Raw genomic sequence first — 21,460 nt, 5'->3', positions numbered from 1 at the left:
TGGAGAAGGAGGAAGTTATTACAGAAGCAAAAATGCTCAGACTACGTCCTGGCAGGGGTGAAGGAGGTGAGCAGAAAACTCTCTCCTTTTGAGGCTCGGCAGGGTCTCTCTACTCACCTGAGTCTGGGAACAAGAAGAAGACAGGCCAGCATGTGGAGGACTGTCATCTGTCCTGTTTGAGAGTGCCTGCAGAACCAGAGAAGACAGCTAACCATGTGTGGTGGCATTTCAGGGCCGGCGATCATGGAAAATCCTGAGACCAGGTATCCTGCAACCCACCAGAGGATATTTCTTAGATCAAAAGGTGACATACCTTGGCAAGGGGTCCCGTGGCTGTGGGTAGTTAAGTTGCCCTAGTTCAAGAATGGGGATTATGCTGAGATAGAGACCTAGCAGTTAATACATGTGTATAGAGCCATTCTCAAGTCTGCTAACCTAGTGTCACTGCTTGCCTGTGACCCTAAAGCAGGTCATAGTGTGCGCAGAACTACTGTAGGCCAGAGTTCAAGCCAGCAAGCCTCCCTTTTTTCTTATCTTTACAACAAGTCATGGTGGATGAGACAAGGTGAATGTGCTGTTAAAATCTGATTTTTAGATACCTGCTAGGGCCTAAGGGCTAGCACGCGCCTAATTCCACCAGGAAAGGAAGCAAGCAGACTCGATAATACTTGTTCATTTACACTATTGCTAGTTGGCTGTCTCTCTGTGGCCACACATCCGTGTAGCCCTACAGGCCTTCTCCTAATTTGGTCTGTTTCCCCAAAATGAGGACTCAGCCCTACCTGCTCTGGGGCCTTGTTAGCTGGTGCCACTTATCTCATGTTATGCGCAATGTAACATGTACCCCAGTGTTCCCAGACTGTTTTCTAGACTGTGTTCTTGTTGACCTTGTCTTAGATAGGCTGTCTGCTTCCAAGGCTGTAAGGAACATTCTGTGTGTGAGATTCAGGCTTCTTAGAAATCAATTAACCCCTGCTGCCCATCTTAAACCATTCTAATACATATATCTAATGGACCTGGGCTGACCCAAAGTGGCTTCCCTGATGCTGTTGCCCCCCCCAGCCACCCCCCACCTGGCCTGCCTGTGCTGGGAAAGGGCTGGAGGCAATGGCTGGGTCCCCACATCCAACCATGCCTGCCCCACCCCAACTGTGGTTGAAGCTGCTTCTGCTTCTGATTTATGTTCCAGCACTTCCGTTCTTTGCTGTAGCAGCCCCGCACAGCTCAGCCTCCAGCACCGTGAGACAGTGCAAGCTCCACCACTGGGATGTATGAAAACCTGCACTTCTCCAGGTCCCCCCTGGGATGGAGCACAACCCCCAGGGTGCAGGGGGCAGGTAGGAGCCAGCACCCTCCCCCACCTGGCCCTGCTCCAGCCCCAAACCCTGACCAGCCCCTGTGTCTGCAGCCCCCCCAGGCCCAGGCAAGGCCGATGACACCTATGAGACCCTTGAGATGAGCCCTGTGGACAAGGGACTGGCCAAGAACAAGGCCCAGGAGCCCACAGGTGAGTGTGATGGCATATGGAGCCTTAAGCAGAGCTCACAGCTGGCTGTGGTGTGTGAGAGGATCAAAGATGCTGGAAGATGGGTTGGCATATGTGGGAAGCTCTGGATGTGTGAGGAGAGGACTGAGGAGTGGGCTTTGCTTGTTGTACCCAGGCTGCAGGGCAGAGCTGGAATGTGCAGCAGCCCCAATCTCCAGGGATTTGCTGGTGGTCACACAGGGGCCAGCAAGGAGTGTTCCTCCTTCTGCAGTTGCTGCAGGCATCAGGGTTTCCTTTTCCACCCTCAGAGGTGCTGGGTGCCAGCTGCAGAGAGGTGCCAGATGTGAGTGTGTGAGCACAGGCAGGGCTGGAGGCACCATGCACACTTGCCCATTCAGACATGCTCACGCGCTCATTCATAGAAAGCAGTTTCCTGTGTCTGATGCTGCCACCTTCCCTGCCACCCAGGCTTGTGCTGGGGATGGGGCTGAGCCATTGCTTCTGCTGGGACCAGCCCCACAGGGTCCTGGCTACAGAGTCTTGTCCCCTCGCTCAGGCTCAGTTTGAGGCTGCAGTGGGGGCAGGAAGGGCTGGGGCAGGTGTGGCGGGAGGATCTTGTTACTCCCCAGCCCCTTCCTGCCCTTGCAGAGCAGCTCGCTGGCAGTGCTGGGAGGCAGGAGGTGTGCCAGGCCTGGGCTGACTCATGATGGCCTCCCAGATACTCTTTGCCCCCCACTTCTCCCCAGCCTGTCTATACTGGGGAGGGCAGGGCCATGGCTTCTGGAGCCACTGGAAGGTCTGTGACTCCACATTTGGTGAAGCTTGGCCACCCTGCCTGTGGTCTTTGCCTTATGTGGGGGCAGAGGGTGATCCTTGTGCCAGGCCTTTTCCCACGGCTCCTCATCTCTTGCAGAGCCCCAGTGGAGCATGTGGCCCCTGATCCTGGGCCTGATGGCAGCTTGCCTGGCCCTGCTGATCTCCACCATTGCCCTGGGTGTATTCTGTGAGTAGGGCTGGCAGAGAACATGGAGCAGGAGGGAGGGAAGACGTGTGGGTAGCATCGGGGACACAGGGAAGCCTTGTCCCTATGCCGGTGCCCATGCCCTTGCACTGCTTTGGGATGCTCCCACTGGCTGCATCATCCCCATGGCCCTGAAGGGTGGGTGGAGGTTTGAGCACAGTCCTGTTCCTGCCACCACTGCAGTGCACAGCTGTGGGTCCCAGGCCCTGTCCCTGGCACTGACAGCCCCATGCCCACAGACTGGCAGCAGGAGCAGTGTCTAGGGCAGGCAGGCAAGGCACCATCACAGGCCCAGGACCAGGTGGCACAGCCCAGGGCAGCGTTGGTGCAGGCACAGCAGAAGGGGAAATGCAGCCAGAAGGAGCTGCACCAGCTCGGCACAGAACTGAAGGAAGCCAAGGCATCTCTGGCGCTGGCCCAAGTGGAGCTGGCATGGGCACAAGAGCAAGCCCGGAGCCTGCAGCAGCAGCTAAACAAATCTTCAGGATCCAAGACCAATGCACAGATCTGCCAGGTCACAGGTAACCTAGGGCTGGGCAGGGTGGGGAGTGGGGCATCCTAGTGCTGGTGGTTTGGCAGGACAACTCTTCCCTCACCAGGAAGCACTTGGCTCAGGCCCAGTGGGGAGTCAGTGGGGGCATTAAGGAATGAAGGAACTCTGGCATCTCGGTCTTACTCCTCCAGATGTTGTGTCCTTCCCATCCTCTGGTGTCCCATGTCCTGGGAACTGCCTGGCACTCACAGGAGCTGCTACATGGCTGGGCTGGGGGCAGTAACAATGTCTCCTGGTAGGGCCCACACCCCTTGGGCTCCATAGCCCCCACTGGTAGCAGCCTTTGGCCCTGGCACTCACCCTGAAAAAGGCATGGGTTGAGCAGCTTCCCATACCCAGGTTGCTGCCCAGAGACCTGGGTGCTGCACAGCGGGAAGTGTCTGTTCCTCTCCAAGCAGAAGAAAACATGGCATGAAAGCAAAGAAGCATGTGAATGGGAATCCTCCCGGCTTCTTGTCATCCGGGACTGGGACAACACAACCATGCCGGTACGGGATCATGGAGCCTGGCAGGGGCAGCAGGAAGGCAATGCTTGTTGGAGGTGGGGGATCAGAAAACCTGCCTGGGAGTGCCATGCTGAGGGCAGAGCAGGGCAAGGCAGGGTGGGGAGGTCACCCTGGGGGCTTGGCGCAGCCAAAATGTGTAGAAGGGGCAGTGCCAAACAGGCTGCAAGGTTGCCTCTTCTCTGACACCTCTGGCCCCAACTGCATTTGACCCTGCAAGGGGCTGGGGTCAGCAGCAGCTGGAGCAAACACAGGTGCCTTCAATACGTGCAGCCACTTGCATGAAGGTGCAGGAGCTGGGGGGGCTGGTGCCACCATCGACCTTGTCCCCCTGTTCCGCTCCTGCTGCCCATCCATGGGGAGGTCCTATGGCCCCAGCTGCCCCCTCTCCTCCAGGATCTGGCCAGGCACAGGCTGTTTCAGTGTGGTCACTCTTTTCCCAGAGCTTCCTGGCCAACACAAATGCCTTGTACTGGATTGGGCTCTGGCAAGACCCAGACAGGGAGGGTCGGTGGACTTGGATCGATGGGACTCTATACCCAGAGTGAGTTGTGTTCCAGTTCCTTGGCTTGGGAGCCCTGTTCAGTTTAGCTCCTGTCACACATTGTGTGGGGAGGGAGGTCAGAGAGGGGGCTGTGCTGGATTCATGCAGTACAGGCAGGGGAGGCTGCCAGGAGCCTTAACACCAAATTGTGCATGTGCCAGGAGCTGCCTGTATGGACTGGGCTTGGCTCTTGCAGCCCTGCTGCAGCCCAGTCAGAAGCAAGGCACTGCCCAGGAGCCACGTGGGCTGGGGGAGAGGGGCTGTGGCCCAGGGAGGGTTCTGCAGGAGTAAGATAGGCCAAAATGGGGCCTGGGGCCTTGTTGAAGCTGGATGGGTGAGGCCTTGCAGCTGCTGGAATGGTCTGGGGTCCCTGACATGGCTTCTGTCTTTGTAGAAGTTGGAAGTTTAAAGGTCCGGGTCATTATGGAGCAATTAAGGGGGGCATCATTGAGAAACCAAGCTCATATGTTCACCTTCATTCGGTCTGTGAGAAGCCGACCAGGCACCACTGATGAGCCACATAGATGAACCCTGGAATATGAAGACAGGAGGCTGCATGAGTATGAGACTGCCTGCCCGTGCTGGGCATCCTCACTGCACCCTGGTGCCCAGGGACTCATGTGCCCTTCCACTCCCCTGCCAAGTGGAGCCCTGCACCCCCATGCAGGAGTGTAGCCGGGGGAGAGGGGCTGTGATCTGCCTCTCAGCAGCCCCAGCTCACCCTGTCCCTTGTCTTTCAGCTCCCCCTGCTTCAGTACAGCCATATCTGTCCCTGCTTCCAGCACACAGCGTTGCCTGCTCTCCTGGGCCTGCCTTATCCTGGCTGCCCTTACCCAGCCACCTCCCGCATCTAGCACCTTCATCCTATCCGTCCCACAGCCCAGACCCATGCGGGCTTCTTCATGCAGCTGCAGCACACTGCAGACTCCTCTTGAGTCTGGGACCTCTCGACACACCCAGGTCCTTCTCTGTAGCACTGTCTCAGCCACATCTCACCCTCTCTGTGCCTGTGTCCTTGGGTGCCAGAGAGAGAGAGAGAGAGAGGACCTCTGGGGCTGATCCCCTAGGATGGAGAAGGGTAGCAGTGACCAGAAGTCCTCAGTGCCCAAAGCCTCACTAGCAAATAAATAACACCCATGGGGGCAAAGCAGGCCTTGGAAACAATCATCCTGGGGAGAAAGGACATGGTCTGAGAAGGCTGGTGGTGAACAACCACTGATGGTGGTGAAAGGGGCTGAAGGGGATCTATGAAGGTCCCAGATGGCCCATCCAGACAAAAAGAGGGGTCCAAAGAAGAGATAGGCCTGAACCCCACAGAGAGAGACAGAGAGCACAAGCCAAGGTCCTTGGGGAAGGTCCAGTGCCTGGGATGGAATAGAAGGGTCCAGTGTCCAGGGGGGACTAGGGTGCATCTCAGGAATCTCCAGCACCTGGAGCCTGTCCAAGGGAGAGCATGGGAACAAAGGGCCTGAGCCCAGAGAGAGGGTAGTGTGTCAGCTGGGCTAGAGAGCCCAGAGATCTGGAGTCCAGGAGGAGTGAGGACTGGGGCTGGGGGCCTGTAGCCCAGGAAGGGAAGATGTTAGCAGTTTGCATGCAAGGCATAGGAGTGGGTAATGGGGAAGATGAAGCCCATGAAACGAGCCCTTAAGGAAATTCCAATGACCATCTGTGGTCCTAAAAGTTAGACTAGACTTGGGAAACCCTGAGACTGCCTCCCCTTCCCCAGAAAGTAATAACACCAAGATTTGGTGGGTGAGCAGAAGAGAGAGTGCCCCAAGGAAACCCAGGCTGGCAAGGGGTGAAGGTCCATCAGAAGGCATCATGACCACCCCTGGGAATAGCACTTGCTGTGTAGACCCATCAGATACTTTCTAGGAAGGGGCTTAATGGGGTGATGTCTGGTTCTGGACCAAGTCCAGGGCTGAGAGAGAGGCCAGTTGAGCTCTTGGGCCCAAAAGGTCCTTTGTTGGGGCTGTAGCTGTAGCAGCTGCAGCCTCAGCTCCATCCTGAAGACCACAGGCACCAGATCAACCACAATATACTATAGAGGGAAAAGGAAGTCATTAGGGATTCATTACTGACTCTCTCTGACCAGGCAAGAACTCAGGACACAGAACAAAACCAGTAGGTAGGAAGTTGAAAACTGACAAAGGGAAGATCTTTTTCCTGCAGCATGTCATTAAACCGTGGAGCTTGTGACCACCAGATGTGGTGGGAGCTGAGAGTGCAACCAGATCTACCAGCCGACTGGAGACATCCTTGCAAGAAAGGGGCATGATTTGTTGTCAAAGATGATGCTGTACTGTGGTTTAGGGCCATGCTATACAGAACCGGGGTCCAAACACCCAAGAGAGACAAGGAGATTTTCATTTAGAAAACCCCAGGAAGAGAGGAGGCCTGTCAGATCTCAACTCCAATGCTTAAGACAACCTGCACATCCCCCAGAAGGACTCTCTGAACCCCTGGCTGTAAGGAGACCTCTACCCTTGTAGAGACTTGTGTGAGGCTTACTGTTCTCTTTGTGGCTTTTTCTACTGCCTTTTCAGTCAGCTGAAATAGTGCGTATTGTGACCTCATCTCACTGGGCCAGGTCTCAGCTTAGGGGAAGTTTCCTGTTGTTCTTGGTTGTGGGCTTGAAGTTGAAGACTGCTGTGCTCAATAAATGCTTTCTTTAGATAACATCCTATTCTTGTTCAAGCATCTATGAATTCAGTGCCATGGCCTAAAGTATAATGTTAGATCTGGTAACACCATCTCTGTTGAGCGGGGAGTTAGGGGCACGGCCTCTGCATCAGAACTGCCTGGACCTTCAGGGCTGGAGGCGGCAAGGAGAGGAACAGAGGAAAGCCCTGCTCAGACCCCAGTCGCTCTCCTTCCAGCCTTCGCTCTCTGCCTCTGTGTGACGCATGAGATGGGGAAGACAGGCCTAGGGTCGTACCCAGTCCATCACAGTTCTTCTGTACTTATGGTTTTCTGAGGCAGCCAGCACTTCACTATGTTGGCACCATATACACTGGCCCTCCTACCTCCCCAGCAGGCCCCCACCAGGCCTGTGTGTGCTGGGAAGGGGAGGGCTGTGTCTGACTGATAACTGTGGGGCTGTGGCTTGGCCTAGGCTGCCGTGCCTGTGGTCGAGGCTATGGCAGAATACCATCTGTCTCTCCCCTAACTCTGATACCTGACGATTTGGTTACCATGGTCACTGCAGAAGACAGACTCCTCTGCCCCATCTCTTCAGGTGACCCTGAGTTGTAACCTGAGCTGGATACATTCCTGAGGGAGGGGAAAACCTGCTCCCTCTGCCTACCTGACTGGCATCACACACCTGGGTGGGGGCTTATAGTCTCATACTTCCATAGATGTTAGGGTTGGAAGGGACCTATTAGATCGTCGAATCCGACCCCTGGCCTTGGGCAGGAAAGAGTGCTGGGGTAAGATGACCCCAGCCAGGTGTCTGTCCAATCCTCTGAGAAAGGGGAGAGCACTACCTCCCTTGGAAGCATATTCCATCTTTTGGCAACCCTCACTGTAAAGAATGTTTTCCTGATGCCTAAACTGAATTTGCTCTCTTCCAGTTTGTGACCATTACTTTTAGTTACCCCGACAGGTGCCCTAGTAAACATTGTATCCCCTATTTCTTGCTAGTTTGTAGGCGGCCATGAGATAGCCTCTCAGCCTCCTCCTGCAGAGGCTGAAGAGGTTCAGGTCTCCCAATCGGTCCATATAGGGTTTCTTCTGTAGGCCTTTAACCAGATGAGTGTGGCTTAAATTCCCTTTTGTTCTAAGCAATGACAACTTGACTGGGAGGGGCCTAAGAATCCTGCCAGTTCACCCAGCAACCAGTGATGCATTTCAAATTGGTTGGCTGGCAGCCAACAGTTGCTGGCTTCCATTGGACCAGGTAAATAAGGTCATAAGATTTATATAAGTTAAGGCCTGCCCAGGAGGAGGGGCAGTAGCCATAATGAAAACTCAGAGAGAGAAGAGCTGGACCATCTGAAACTTGCTCTCTCTTGAAACTCATGATCAATGAACAGCTTGCCTCCAGAGGAAATCTCCACCTGCCTCTGGATGATATTGTGAGTAAGCTACCTGAGGTCTAACTAAATATACAGCTTGCAATGACATACATGTGTGATCAAAGGAAGACCACTATTTGTGCTTCAGACTGAAGCACCCCAAAGTATTGAAGTGGGTCAAGTACCCTCAAGGACTACTAGACCTGTGTTTCCCAGAGGGCGCAGGTCCTAAGTCAGTCCAGACTCGGGCTGGTGGCAGCACTAACCCCAGGTTAGCGGGTGTGCTCCAGGAAGGGGGTTGGCTGGACAAGAGGCACCCCCAGGGGGGTACTTGGAGCCTGGGTGCAGTAAGGTGGGTGGCTCAGCACAGGAGCACCCCGTAATGACCCGCTATGGGGGCACAGGTATGAGAGGCTGCTTGTGCCCAGACTGCTGGTTGGACACCTAGCTGCTGCACCACAGGAAGTGCCTGTTCCTCTCCAAGGAGAAGACATGGGAGCAAAGCAAACATGAGTGTGAAGGAGAATCCTCCCAGCTCCTTGTCCTCCAGGACTGGGACTGCAGGACCATGCCAATACAGGTCAGAATGGCCCATGAAGGAGGAGCCAGTGACTCCATCCTGCTCTGGGGTACAGGGAATGGGCAGATCCTGGCGTGTGGAGGCAGCACCTAGTGGAAGCCTGGGGCAGCTGAAGGGAAGAAGCAGGCTGAAGCAGAAGAAGAAAGGCTGGTAACCTCTTGCCAGTGTGGAAGCCTCGGAGGCTGGAGCAGCCAACAGCCCTTCTCCTGCCCCTTTGTGACCCAGCCGGCCAGTCCCAGTGCCCAGGGCCGCTCCGGGAGTTGTACCTGGGCATCAGGATCTCCTTGTCTCTGGGCCATTTCAAAGCCTTTGTGACCTCCCCACAGTTTTCTTGCCCAGATGGACACCCCCATACTGGATCGGACTCAGGTAGAGACTGGACTCCAAGTCATACATGTATCAGTGGCAGTGGGAGGAAGACACCTTGTACAGTTTGTAAGTTGGTACCGAGCTCCTTGCCTAGAAACTCCATGGACCCCCCTTCCTGAGCACCAGCACTGGGGTGTGAGGAGCTTCTTGTTAGCCCACCACAGCGCAGGCTGTGATGGGGGGTCTGGCTTGGGCACTGATACAAGGTCAGACTGGCTGTGGGCTCCCAGCCAGGGAGGAGCTGGTGCTGAGGCTACAGCCAGGCGGGCAGGGATGGCCTGGGGTCCTGCTGCGGCCTCTGTCATTGCAGGTCTGGGAGCGAGACACCTCCTGGTTATTTCAGAATACAAGGGAGGAGAATAGAAAGAGAAGGCTGGTACAATGAAAAACACCACTGGGTCTGCTGGCCACCCCCAGGGACCCACAGGGACTGACTGCAGGGCATGAAGGCAGGAGGGTCCTGTGAGTACAAGAGTGCATATCCACAGCATCTCAGCACCAGAGACTCACGTCTCCTTCCTATGTTGTTGGCTGGACCCTGAAACACATACACATGGGGCTGGGGCTGGGGCTGGCTCTGCCTGTTGTGCTCACCCTGCCTCTTGTCTTCAGCTCGTGGGTCCAGGGACCAGCTCCCACCTGCACCAGCTCCAAGGACTCAGCATTGCGTGCTCCCCAAACCATCTGGCAGACAGGGCCTAACAAGGGCATTAGGGGATGCTCCTGGAACCCCAGATCTACGCCAGAGACTGGTTTCCAGACCCTGCAGATGTGAAGCAGTCAGACAAGTCAGCATCTCTGACCTGCCCCCAGCACACATGGGGGTGGTGGGGGCTCAGGGTCCCCCTCCTTTCCCAGCAGTGGGTTCAGCCGAACAGTAAGAAACAGCAGACCAGTAAGACAGTGCTGGAAGGTACCTGCCCATGGTCACCTGTCAACTGGGCTCCAGCTCTGTGGGTCACAGCTCCTGCCCTCCTTCCTGTCTGTTTTGCAGGGCCTGGCCATCACACCAGTCTCTGCAGAGTTTATCGGCCCAGGTTTATAGGCCTATTCGTGGTGCTGGGCCCATGGAGGGCATGAGCCCTGGCAGCGGAGCTGGACGGGAACCTCCCACCCTTCCAGGGCTTGCAGCTGCCTCCCGCTGCCTTGTACTCCAAGAAAATATGCACCAACCCCACTGTCATTTGGCTGCAGTCCCTTTCCCACAGCAGCCCACACTGATACAGAACCAGCAGACAGAGCCCCATTCTCTGATCCCAGCCACTGTCCTTTTCCCTTGTGCCCACCCAGGACAAGAGGAGCCCCTGGGACCAGCCAGGGGGTCCGAACAGTCCTGGGGTTACTACCACCATGATGCCTGTTGCTGGGATAGGCATTGCCCCTGGTGACCCGTGCAGACCAAGAAGCCAGGCCTGCACTGCAGTCCCATGTGTGTCCCCATCCTGCCCCACAGACCTTCATGCTGGGGACCTCCTTCTGCCCTGGGGCAGAGGGGAGGTTGGACACAGGTGGGACAGGAAGGTTTATTGCACACTGTAAAGAAGCCGGGATATATAGATTCATAGAGTCAGAAGGGACCTCAGTGGGCCATCTAGTCCAACCCCATGCCCCTGGCAGGCAGGAAAAGAGTCACCAACCCTGGGGTCATGTGATCCCAGCCAGGTGCCTGTCCAGTCTCCTCTCGAAGATCCCCAAGGATGGGGTGAGCACCACTTCCCTTGGGAGCCCATTTCAGATTCTGGCAGCCCTGACCATGAAGAACTTTCTCCTAATGTCCAGCCTAAACCTTCTCTCCAGTAGCTTATGGCCACTGTTCCTTGTCATTCCAGGGGATGCCCTGGTGAACGGATCATCTCCTATTTCATGTTGCTCGCCCCTTATGAATTTGTACGCTGCCACAAGATGCCCTCTCAGCCTTCTCTTGGACAGGCTGAAAAGGTTAAGGTTCCTTAGCCTTTCCTCATAGGTTCTCCCCCACAGGCCTGTAATCAGGTGGGTAGCCCTTCTTTGGACCCTCTCCAGGTTGTCTTCATCCTGCTTGAACTGTGGCATCCAGAACTGGACACAGTACGCCAGCTGTGGTCTGACCAGTGCCACATAGATGGGGAGAATCACTTCCCTGGACCTGTTTGTGAAGCACCTATGGATGCACGACAAGGTGCGATTGGCTCTGCCAACTGCTTCATCACATTGGCAACTCGTGTTCATCCTCAAGTCAACAGTGACTCCAAGATCTTTTTCTGTCTCAGTGGAGCTGAGAAGGTCACCCCCCAGCCTGTAGGTATGATGGCAGCTCTTTCTCCCTAGAAGCAGCACTTTGCACTTGTCCTTATTGAATTGCATCCTGTTTTTCTCTGCCCACTTCCCCAGCCTGTCTAAGTCAGCCTGGATCTGGTTCCTTCTCTCCAAGGTGTTAGATGCACCCCATAATTTTGTGTTGTCCACGAATTTGGACAGGGTGCTTCCCACCCCATCATCCAGATCAATGATGAAGATGTTGAACAGCACCGGCCCCAGAACTGAGCCCTGAGGGACTCCACTGCACACATCTCTCCAGGCTGACACCCACCCACTACCACCCTCTGAGTGCAACCCTTGAGCCAATTTGCTACCCAGTCTACCGTGTAATGATCCAAGACAAATCCCCTCAGTTTATTTATAAGGATGGTATAGGATACCTTGTCAAAGGCCTTCTTGAAGTCCAGATAGATAATATCCACCTCGACTCCTGCATCTAAACATTTGGTGGCCTTTTAAGTTTCCTTTTAGTTTCCAGTAAAAGGAAACTAGGTTAGTCAGGCAGGACCTGCACGCTATAAACCCATGTTGGTTGCCCCGCCGCATCACATTAGCCAGCGGGCTCCCACACATGTGCTCCTTGGTAATTTTGTCTAGGATTTTCCCAGGGATAGAGGTAAGGCTGACTGGTCTATAGTTCCCCAGATCCTCCTTCCTCCCCTTCTTAAAGATTGGGATGTTGTTAGCCCTCTTCCTGGAACCTGACCCGAGCATGATGAGCACTCATATATCCTTGCCAGTGGATCATCCATGACCACTGTTAATTCCTTCATTACCCGTGGGTGGAGTCACTCCAGCCCTGGTGATTTGAATGCGTGCAGTCCCTCCAAGTGTCTTTTTACTGTGTCGGCACTGACCGTTGCTCAGCTGATGTTCCCTTTGTTGAGGTCCATTGAGGGTTCGTTTATCATCCTATTTAAGAAGACACAGGCAAAAAACTCATTGAAGAGCTCTGCCTTCCCCCTGCTATCCATCCTGTATGGGTTCTATGCTACCCCACCACACCTCCTTTTACTCCCAATATACCTAAGGACATGTTATTGTCCTTAATCCCTGACGCTAGCCTGAGTTCTAGAGTGGCTTTGGCCTTCCTGACCGACTCCCTGCAGGTGTGGGCCAAAGAAGTATACTCCTCTTTGCTAGCTACCCCCTGCTTCCATTTCCTGTATGCCTCTTTTTTTGCCCTTAACGTATCTTGGATGCCCCTGGTTAGCCAAAGGGGCTTCCTGGCCCCCTTGCCCCCTTTCCTCTGCCATGGTATTGACTCACTCTGAGCCCAAAGAATGGTTTCCTTGAGGAATGTCCACCTATCTATTACTGCCATTCATTTATTACTGCCATTCATGCTGCTCACCATCATCTTCATATTAAGAAATCCCAGAGTTTGCATTTACCAGTGCAATGTATGTTGGGGAGGAAGCACTGGGGTAGAGGCACCCATGGGCTCCCTACTGCACACAGGCCTCACCCAGTAGCTACTGCATCACTGGGACCCTTACACCTCTAACCCCCCATCCCCACACCTGGGGCTGTACACACTGCTCCCACCACCCTTGGGTGCTTAGGCTGAAGAGGCAAGGTGCAGGCTGTGGTGGGCTAGTAGGGGGTGCTCCTGTGCTGAGCCACCCACCTCACTGTGCCTGAACACCTTCCAAACTCTGAGTGCCTCCTTGGGGGCACCTCACGTCCAGGTGTCCCCCTTCCTGGAGCACACCCACAAGCCTGGGGGTAATGCTGCCATCACACAGGGTCTGGACTGTTCCTGGCCCCATACCCCCTGGGAAAGATAGGCCTAGTAGTCCTTGAGGGTACTTCATATGCTACAAGAACTTTGGGTTCTTGCCTTAGTCTGAAGCACAAATAGTGTTCTCCCTACACCAGCCAGACAAAGAGGACCCCAAAGCATAATGTAGACCCTCTCCCAATAAGTCTCCCATGCTAGGTGCAGAGGAGAACTTTATTGATTACAAGGTGTAGGTTTAGAATAGGGTACAGGGTACAGCAATATTGTCTTGGTGCGCGATCACCAGTGGGGTCCCTCAAGGCTCTGTCCTAGGGCCTATAATTTAACATCTTCATTAATGATGTGGACATTGGTGTCAGAAGTGGACTGGCCAAGTTTGCTGATGACACCAAACTCTGGGGTAAAGCATCCACACCTGAGGACAGGAGGGTGATCCAGGCAGATCTTGACAGGCTCATGAAATGGGCGGATGAGAACCTGATGGTGTTCAACACAAAAAAAATGCAAGGTTCTCCACTTTGGGAGGAAAAACCTGCAGCATGCTTATAGGCTTGGCAGTGCTGTGCTGGTTAGCACTACAGATGAAAGGGACTCGGGGGTCATGAATGACCACAAGATGAACATGAGCCTGCAGTGCGATGCTGCGGCTAGTAAAGCAAGCAAAACTCTGGCTTGCATCCATAGATGCTTCTCAAGCAAATTCCGGCACATCATTCTCCCATTGTACGCGGCCTTGGTGAGGCCACAGCTGGAGTACTGTGTCCAGTTTTGGGCCCCACAATTCAAAAAGGATGTGGAGAAGCTTGAGAGAGTGCAGAGGAGAGCCACGGGAATGATTAGAGGTCAGGAAAACAGACCTTATGATGAGAGGCTGAGAGCCATGGGACTCTTCAGCCTAGAAAAGCACAGGCTCAGGGGTGATCTGGTGGCCACCTATAAGTTTATGAGGGGTGCTCATCAGGATCTGGGGGAATGTCTGTTCACCAGAGCGCCCCAAAGGATGACAAGATCAAATGGTCACAAACTCCGCTGCGATTGTTTCAGGCTGGACATAAGGAAGAACTTCTTTACTGTCTGAGCCCCCAAGGTTTGGAATAGACTACCACTGGAGGCGGTTCAAGCACCCATTTTGAATGACTTCAAGACACGTTTGGATGCTTATCTTGCTGGGATCCTATGATCCCTCCTGACTTCCTGCCCATGGGGCAGGGGCCTGGAATTGATGATCCTCTGGGGTCCCTTCCAGCCTACAAGTCTATGAAATCTATGAAAAATAACACTTAGAGCAAACAGTGGCATGGCAGAGTTGATCATGCATCTGAGTTTCTGCAAGGTATATATCTAGTTAGATCTCAAGTTGCTTACTCACAAGTATCATCCAGAGGCAGGTGGAGATTCCCTCTGGAGGCAAGCAGTTCATTGACCATGAGCTTCAAGAGAGTGAGAGCGAGTTTCAGCAGAGATAGCGAGTTTGAGATGGTCCAGCTTCTCTGAAAGTCCCCTCCTCCTGGGCAGTCTTTAACTTATATAGACCATATAATCTCATTTACCTGATCCAATAAAGACCAGCAGCTCTTGGCTGCCAGCCAACCAATTTTAAATGCATCACTGGTTGCTGGGTAGACTGGTAGGGTCTATAGCCCTCCTCCCATTCCTGATGTCATTGCTTAGAACAATGGGGAGTTTAACCCCCTTCCCAGGTGTGTGAGGCCAGTCATGTAGGCAGAGGGAGCAGGTTTCCCCCTCCCTCTGGAATGTATCCAGCTCAGGTTACAACTCATGGTTACCTGAAGCAGATGGGGGCAGGGGTTCCTGCCCTCTGCAGTGACCATGTATAACAGGGAACACTAGCCCTGTTAACAGGAAGCAGAGCAGCCTTGTAATAGGGAACCCTAGCCCTGTTATCAAGAAACAGGGCAGCCCCTTTAAATCCAGAATCTTCTGGGTGCAGCTGGCTGGTTGAGCACGGGTTAAGGTTCAAGCCCTGCCATTTGGTCAGGTGACAGGAAGGGGAATGCCAAAACCATATAAACCACAAGTGGAGAAGGCCAGGGAGGCAGCAGAGAAGGAGACTCCCAATGACTATGGAGAACCTTCAGCAGCCCCCTTGGGAAGAATATGCCATGCTGTGAGTCAAAAGCACAAGTACGTGTAAGCAGGTACTTTGCCTCTCTTACTTTTTTTGTATTTTCATTATATGGCCATAGGAGCCTATGGTTTACATTTAATGTTAAAATGTTGGTGGTTTGTGGCTGAGGGGGTAGGGAAGAAGACCAGATTAGTGCTGAGGGGCACCATGGTAGAGGGCTCAAGAAGCCCTGCTGCACTAGGGATGCAGCACTAGGGCCACGAGCCCAAAGTCACCTGAAGGGACGATAGGAGTCTTAAAGTCAGGTCCTAGTGGGTGGACTTAGGCAAAAGGCCCTAACTACAGAAAGAGGGGAAAAGCCCAAAGGGGCCGAGACCCCAACAGCCTGAAGCCACAGGAGTGCAGTGTAGAAGGGCCAGTAGGCCTGGTGTCATGGAGAGTATGGAACGGAGGGTCTTGGGCCTGAGCAAGTTAAAGGGCTAGAGCCTCGGAGTCCAGCCCTGATTAGTGACAGGCCTAGCAAGAGAGAGAGGGGGTAAGCCCACAGCGGCTGAGACTCCGACATAAAGAGAAACTTACAAAACATTTGTGAGGCCCGGGCACGTCAAGAGGAGGTAGGAGCATGCTTTTTTTTTTTTGCCCTTAAGGTAACAGCTCATTATCATACAGGTGCTGAGACTGGAGCCTGTCTGGGAACCTGTGGGTCAGCCTGTGTCCTTTTTTTTAGAACCAAGTAACATCAAGGCATGGCAGGAGAGTAAAAGCGGGATGGAAGCTGATCCCCAGAGAAGGAAATTCAGTAAGACTTGATGTGGGGCACACTCACCAGCTTTTTTTTTTTTAAATTGCAGTTGAAGACAGCACCCTGTCACACCATGGCAACCACCTTTTAAAATAGGTAATAAGCCTCATACCAGAGCTTGGGGATAGAATGAGATGGCATTCTGCCACACATGCCACAGGCCCCTCAGCTGTGCACACCCATCCCATGGTGCTGGGCAAAGGGGGGCAGCCAGCTGAAGCCACCTCCCCCACAAGACCTCCTCCCTCACAGTTCCAGTCCCTGGCCCAATCCAGGCCCTGTGTGCTGGCTTCTTAGCGGATGAGTGAGGTGACCCAATTCTAGACAGGCAGAGCCTTCATCCCAGCCCATTACCTCTGAAGTGGGGTGTGGGCTCCTCCAAAAAGGGGCATAGCCCAGTCATCATATGCAGGACTAGGACTACACTTTGGGGGAGGTGGGCAGTGAGTGTCACCTGTGGGCAAGACCATGGGGGCTGAGAAGTCACAGTGTATCTCCATTGTCAGCTTGGACATTTCGGGGCTCCTGGGTGGGAAGGTGGCCAGGGGCACCAGGTTGAAGGACAGTGACATGACCCACTTGCTGAGCCAGCCGAACAACTTGGCTTTGCCACCCTTGAGGTCCTGGTGCTGGGAGAAGGGGTTGAGGTGGGGCTTGGCACTGAAAGCCCAACAAACCATGATTCAGACATTACAGCAGCACCAGGAAAAGGGAGGAGTTGTACACAGAAGCCCAAATGCCCAAGGGAAAATGTTGACAAAATGCAGGGGCTGTTCACCAAGGAAGAAGGACAGGGAATAGCAGGAGCTTGGACAAATGCAGGGAAGCAGAGATTAAAAACAGGCAGGCTGAGGGGGAAGATAAAAGGATGACGAGTAGACCTGATAGCAGTGTTCAAGGGTGCTTGGACACATGATGCCATTCACAGGTACACAAGATAAAAATGTGACCTTGTGTGGTTAATAGCACAGGCAGAGGAAGGAAAAAAATAATTGGGGGGGGGGTGAACATGTGTGCTCACATGTGTGCATGCACCCCCTCAGCAGGTCAGTCTGTTGGGGAAGATGTGGAGGGAGGGAGTGGGGCTGGGAAGGGGCAGGCCCTGCACAGCTGGTGTGGGACAGGGTGGGGTGCAGAATGGAGTGAGCGGTTTGTCCAGGGGACACCTGGCATGAGGAGCGGGTGGCAGCTCCCTCCACTGAAATCATCTCAGGAGGGCATGGGAGGCATGTGCCCCCAGGTCTGCACTTGGGGCAGGGAGGGCTGTGGCTGCATGGTGGGGCTTTGGCTGCACCAGGCTTTTCCTGGTGGGGGTTGGGCCAGGCTGGGCTTGGGGCGGGTGGTGGTGGCACTGGGAGGAGGGCTGTGGGGCTTGGGGGCATGTGGAAAATTTTGGGGTGGCTGTAGCCTCCACCCTCTCAGCACTGCCCACTCTGAGTGCAGCCTGGCCCAGTCACCCCATCAGGAAGAGTCTGGCACAGCCCCAGACCCATCTGCAGCTGCAGCCCACCCTGCCCTGTGTGCAGGTCCCCCCATGCCCTCCCGGGGTGCGTGTTGCAGCAGGAGCTGTGTACCCTGGACAAGCCATTCATGGCTCAGTCCCACACCCTGCCACAGCTATGCAGGGCCTGCCCCTGTCCCAGTCCCACCCTCTCTACCACCGCTACTCACGTGCCCCTCACCACCCCTGCTTCTGCAGATGGAAGCCTGAGGCTGGGCTGCCTTGTGGCACTACTACTGCCCCACGTTGCGGGTGCTGAACCCCATTAGCCCCCGCCTCCCCTTCTACCACCTATGCTTAATGGTGTCACAGTGTACAATGTGTAAGACTTGGAGGGTTTAAATGACTTTGCATTGTTGCAAATTAATCTACATCCAGATGTAATTCAGTTTGCAACATTGCAAATTGCAGTGATGCAGCTGTCAGATGACCCCCCAGCTGCTGGGCAGGTAAACAGGCTCTGCAGAAAGTCAGTATCAGGCCCCTCACTGCTTCTGCCTTCAGTAGGCTCCTGCAGCCAGCAGGATGCCTGGGGTCACCCAGGAATGGACTGGCTTGCCCCCTGTGGCAGTACAAGAAGGCAGCAGGAGTGGGGCTGGGTGTGCTGGAAGCTGGAAAAGGCAGCAGGGACAGTACATGGGATGCTGGAAGCTCTGGCAGGCGGGGACAGGGGGTGTCATGTGTCTTGCTTTTCCATTGTCAAAAGGTGGTCACTGTACACTGGAGGGCCCTCCAGGGAGGGTCCAGACATGAGCCAAGAGACCCTGTCATTGCATCTGTGCCCTGGTGCCCTGGGCCCTGTTCAGCCAATGGCTGAGGGTGACTGTCTGCTCCACGGGTTGTTGCTGCTGGGATCCCCTTCCATGGGAGGACAAAGGCTGGAGTCAGCAGATGGGCTGGAGAAGAACTGTGCCCTGGAGGTCAGCACTTTGTGCCTAAGTGGCCATGGCCATGGGGCTCACCTTGCCCCAAGCCTGAACTGGGAACGTTTCCAGGGGGCTCATAGACAGTTCTTCTGTAACCCACACCAAATGTACAAGCCATTTTTTACTGCAAAATGTTTTATCGTATACGGTACTAGGACTAAAATAGTTTAACTGTTAAAATGTGTTTTTAGTCTGTCAAGAGAACCACAATGGTCACATGAGAGATGCTTAGAGGTACAGTTATATATATATATAGATATATAGATGTATATGTATAGAAATAAATAGCTTTGGGAAAGAAAAAAAACCTGTGTTACGGTGTATGGTTTTAGTTCAATATGATTACATATATATTTCTGCTATGCTGCATGTTTTCATTCTTGCATTCTTAAGTATCCGGTCTCCTGTTCCCTGTTTGAGTACTCTGACAAGACAGGTGCTGCAGGAGACAGATACTTGAGTAGACAAGGCCCTTTTGTTGAGGCCTCTTGTTTTAGAAACCCCCTGTGTTTCATAACTGTTGTACCTTAGCCGAGCTGTGTCTCTGAGACTAAATGTCCAGGCTGCAGACAAAAAGGCCTGGCACTATTTTGTTGTGTGCTCAGGCCCTGGTGCAGGACCGGCCTGAGTCTCTTTTGTTGTTTTACAGCTGCTGTGTCCCAGGAGAGCTGTCTGGCTGAGTCCCGCTGTACATGCACTGCACGTGCCTGGCTTAGGACCTAGCACATTTGGGCCTGGCACAGGTTGGGGTTTTTTAAGCTCTTTGTGGCACTCAAGTGGTGTGTTTGGTTCTAGTTCCAGGTCAGACTCTTTTGCTGTTTGCAGCAGATTGGGACTATGGATTTTGTGGTACGCTATGCTGATGGGACCTGTGGTTCACCCCTCAAAGTCACCATGTGGAAGTGGAGATCAGCACCCTACAGCTTTGCAGGGAACAATGAGGAGCCCCTTGCAATGCAGGACCTATGCTCTCTAGAACCTCCCTGTGGTGCAGCGAACCCAAGGAGCAGCTCATAGGATTCATAGTGTTTTAAATTGCATTTGGTGTTTTCCTTTGTTTTCTGTAATGCGTCTGTCCTCTGTCTTCACACTGCTTGGAGGAGGGGTTTGTTTATGGGGGACCCCCAGCCAAATTCAGTGATCCCAAATTTCCAGGGTGGGACTTGAGCCACAGTGAAAACTTATCAGGTACCCAAAAATTGAACATGACCCTTGTTGCTGCTAACCAGTGCTACACTTCCATCCCCTGTATCCCATGCCCAATGCAGTCACAGCCCTGCCTGCAGCTTCTGGGTCCTGGGCTGACCCAGCTTAGTCTCCTGGAAGCTCTTCCCTGCCAACCCTGACCTTCCTGGTCATCCCCTGCCAGACCTGTCTGTGCGAGGGAAGGCAGAGCTGTGGCTACTGGAGCCAATGGCAGGGCTGTGGCCCCACATCCATCCAAGCTTGGCCACCCCTGCTTGTGTTTGAGGCCAGTTCAGCTTCTGACTGATGATCCAGCACTTCCAGTCTCCAGAGTAGGAGCTCTGCGAGGCTGAGCTACTCCATGAGGATTAGCTCCATGCCTGGGCACCAGGATGGGTGAGAGCATTGTGGCAGGACCAGTAGGAGGTGCTCCTGTGCTGAGCCACCCACCTCACTGCACCCAACCATCTACCAAGCTCTGAGTGCCTCCCCAGGAGGGCCTCACATCTGACCGACCCCCTTCCTGGAGCACACCCACAAGCCTGGGGTTACCACTGCCACCACCCAGGAGCCAGGACTGTTTCTGGGTGCCGTGTCTCCTGGGTTACACAGGCCTTGTAGGCCTTGAGGGTGCTGGACCCACTGCAAGAATCTGGGGTGATTCCTTTAGCCCAGGGGTATCCAATCTTTTTGAATGTGGGGCTGGATCATGAACTTTTTATCACCCCGTGGGCCAGTGAGCCATATTCAAAGACTTCACAGGAAGCGGTATCACATCACCCCCCGCAAAACAAAAGTACAGTGTTTACTTTTGTTTCCCATTGCAGCACCTCGGGCCATAGAAAACAGGTTGGAGGGCCGCATGACGGCCTGTGGGCCATATGTTGGACAAGCCTGCTTTAGCCCGAAGCACAAAAAATAGCCTCCCTTGGTCACCCAAGGCAAGGGAATAGAAAAGCCATTCCCAAACCCTCTCCCAACAAGTTCACCATGCTTGGTACACTGGAGACCTTTATTGGTTAAAGAGGGTAGGTTTGGGGAGGGGTACAGGATAGAGAAGCATCAAAGAATAACCAAAAGCAAACAGTATGTCTAGGTAGGTAGCCTTTTGTCACACTTCTACATTACAGTAAACTATATATCTAGATCCGTTCTGGGCAGTTTACTCAAGTCAGCATCCTGAGAGAAAGAGAGGTGCAGATGTTCCAGTTTCTGTATGAGACTTAACAGTGCTGCTGCCACTCCTCTGGGATAGTTTTGGCTTATATAGGCCTTTTTAATAGGCCTTTTTACATCGCCTACCTGACCCAAGCCTGGCCAGGTGCAATTAGATGTGGACCAATCAATTTAAAAAGCATCACAACTTGACTTGGGCTCAAGCCACTGCTTTAGGACTCCCCTCCTAGGCTAAAGGTGGGAAGTTTAACAATAGACTTGGCCACAGAGGGAGAGATATTTCCCCTTCCCTAGGGGATCCCCTAGGCAACCAGGTGGTTGCCTGGCAACCAGGTTGGCAGACAGGTGAAAAGACTAGGACAAAGGGAGAAGAAACAAACCCAAACCCTTAACAGCTGGAAGCTGGAAAGCTAGAAGAGGATTCCATCACAGGCATGATGTCCAAGGGCCCCCTGGTACAGGGCATGACCCCCTGGGTGCCAGTGACAGGTAGGAGACAGCACTAGTCCTGCCCCAGCCCCACACCATGACCAGCCTGTGTGTCTGCAGCCCTGCCAGCCCCGGGTGAGGCATTCCTCACCTATGAGAACCTCCCTCTGGGCCTGATGGGTGAGGGGCCAGCTGGGCATGGGGCCCACCATAGATTCATAGATTCATAGATGTT

The 21,460-nt window shown here is 53.8% G+C and overlaps 1 protein-coding gene across 1 annotated transcript; it reads left to right on the top strand.

Annotated features, from left to right (window-relative positions):
* The first annotated feature begins 1,267 nt into the window (after positions 1-1,267).
* LOC112548896 (CD209 antigen-like) lies at positions 1,268-4,619 on the top strand. The gene is made up of 6 exons (XM_025195673.1): positions 1,268-1,337; positions 1,409-1,507; positions 2,747-3,028; positions 3,400-3,548; positions 4,007-4,107; positions 4,502-4,619. Exons 1-6 carry the CDS (start codon positions 1,268-1,270, stop codon positions 4,617-4,619), a joined length of 819 nt encoding a protein of 272 aa, XP_025051458.1.
* The last annotated feature ends 16,841 nt before the right edge of the window (positions 4,620-21,460 follow it).

This window comes from Alligator sinensis, unplaced genomic scaffold, assembly GCF_000455745.1.
Source record: "Alligator sinensis unplaced genomic scaffold, ASM45574v1 scaffold1538_1, whole genome shotgun sequence".
In the NCBI taxonomy this organism is placed as follows: Eukaryota; Metazoa; Chordata; order Crocodylia; family Alligatoridae; genus Alligator; species Alligator sinensis.
This window is presented reverse-complemented; position numbering and strand designations above follow the sequence as displayed.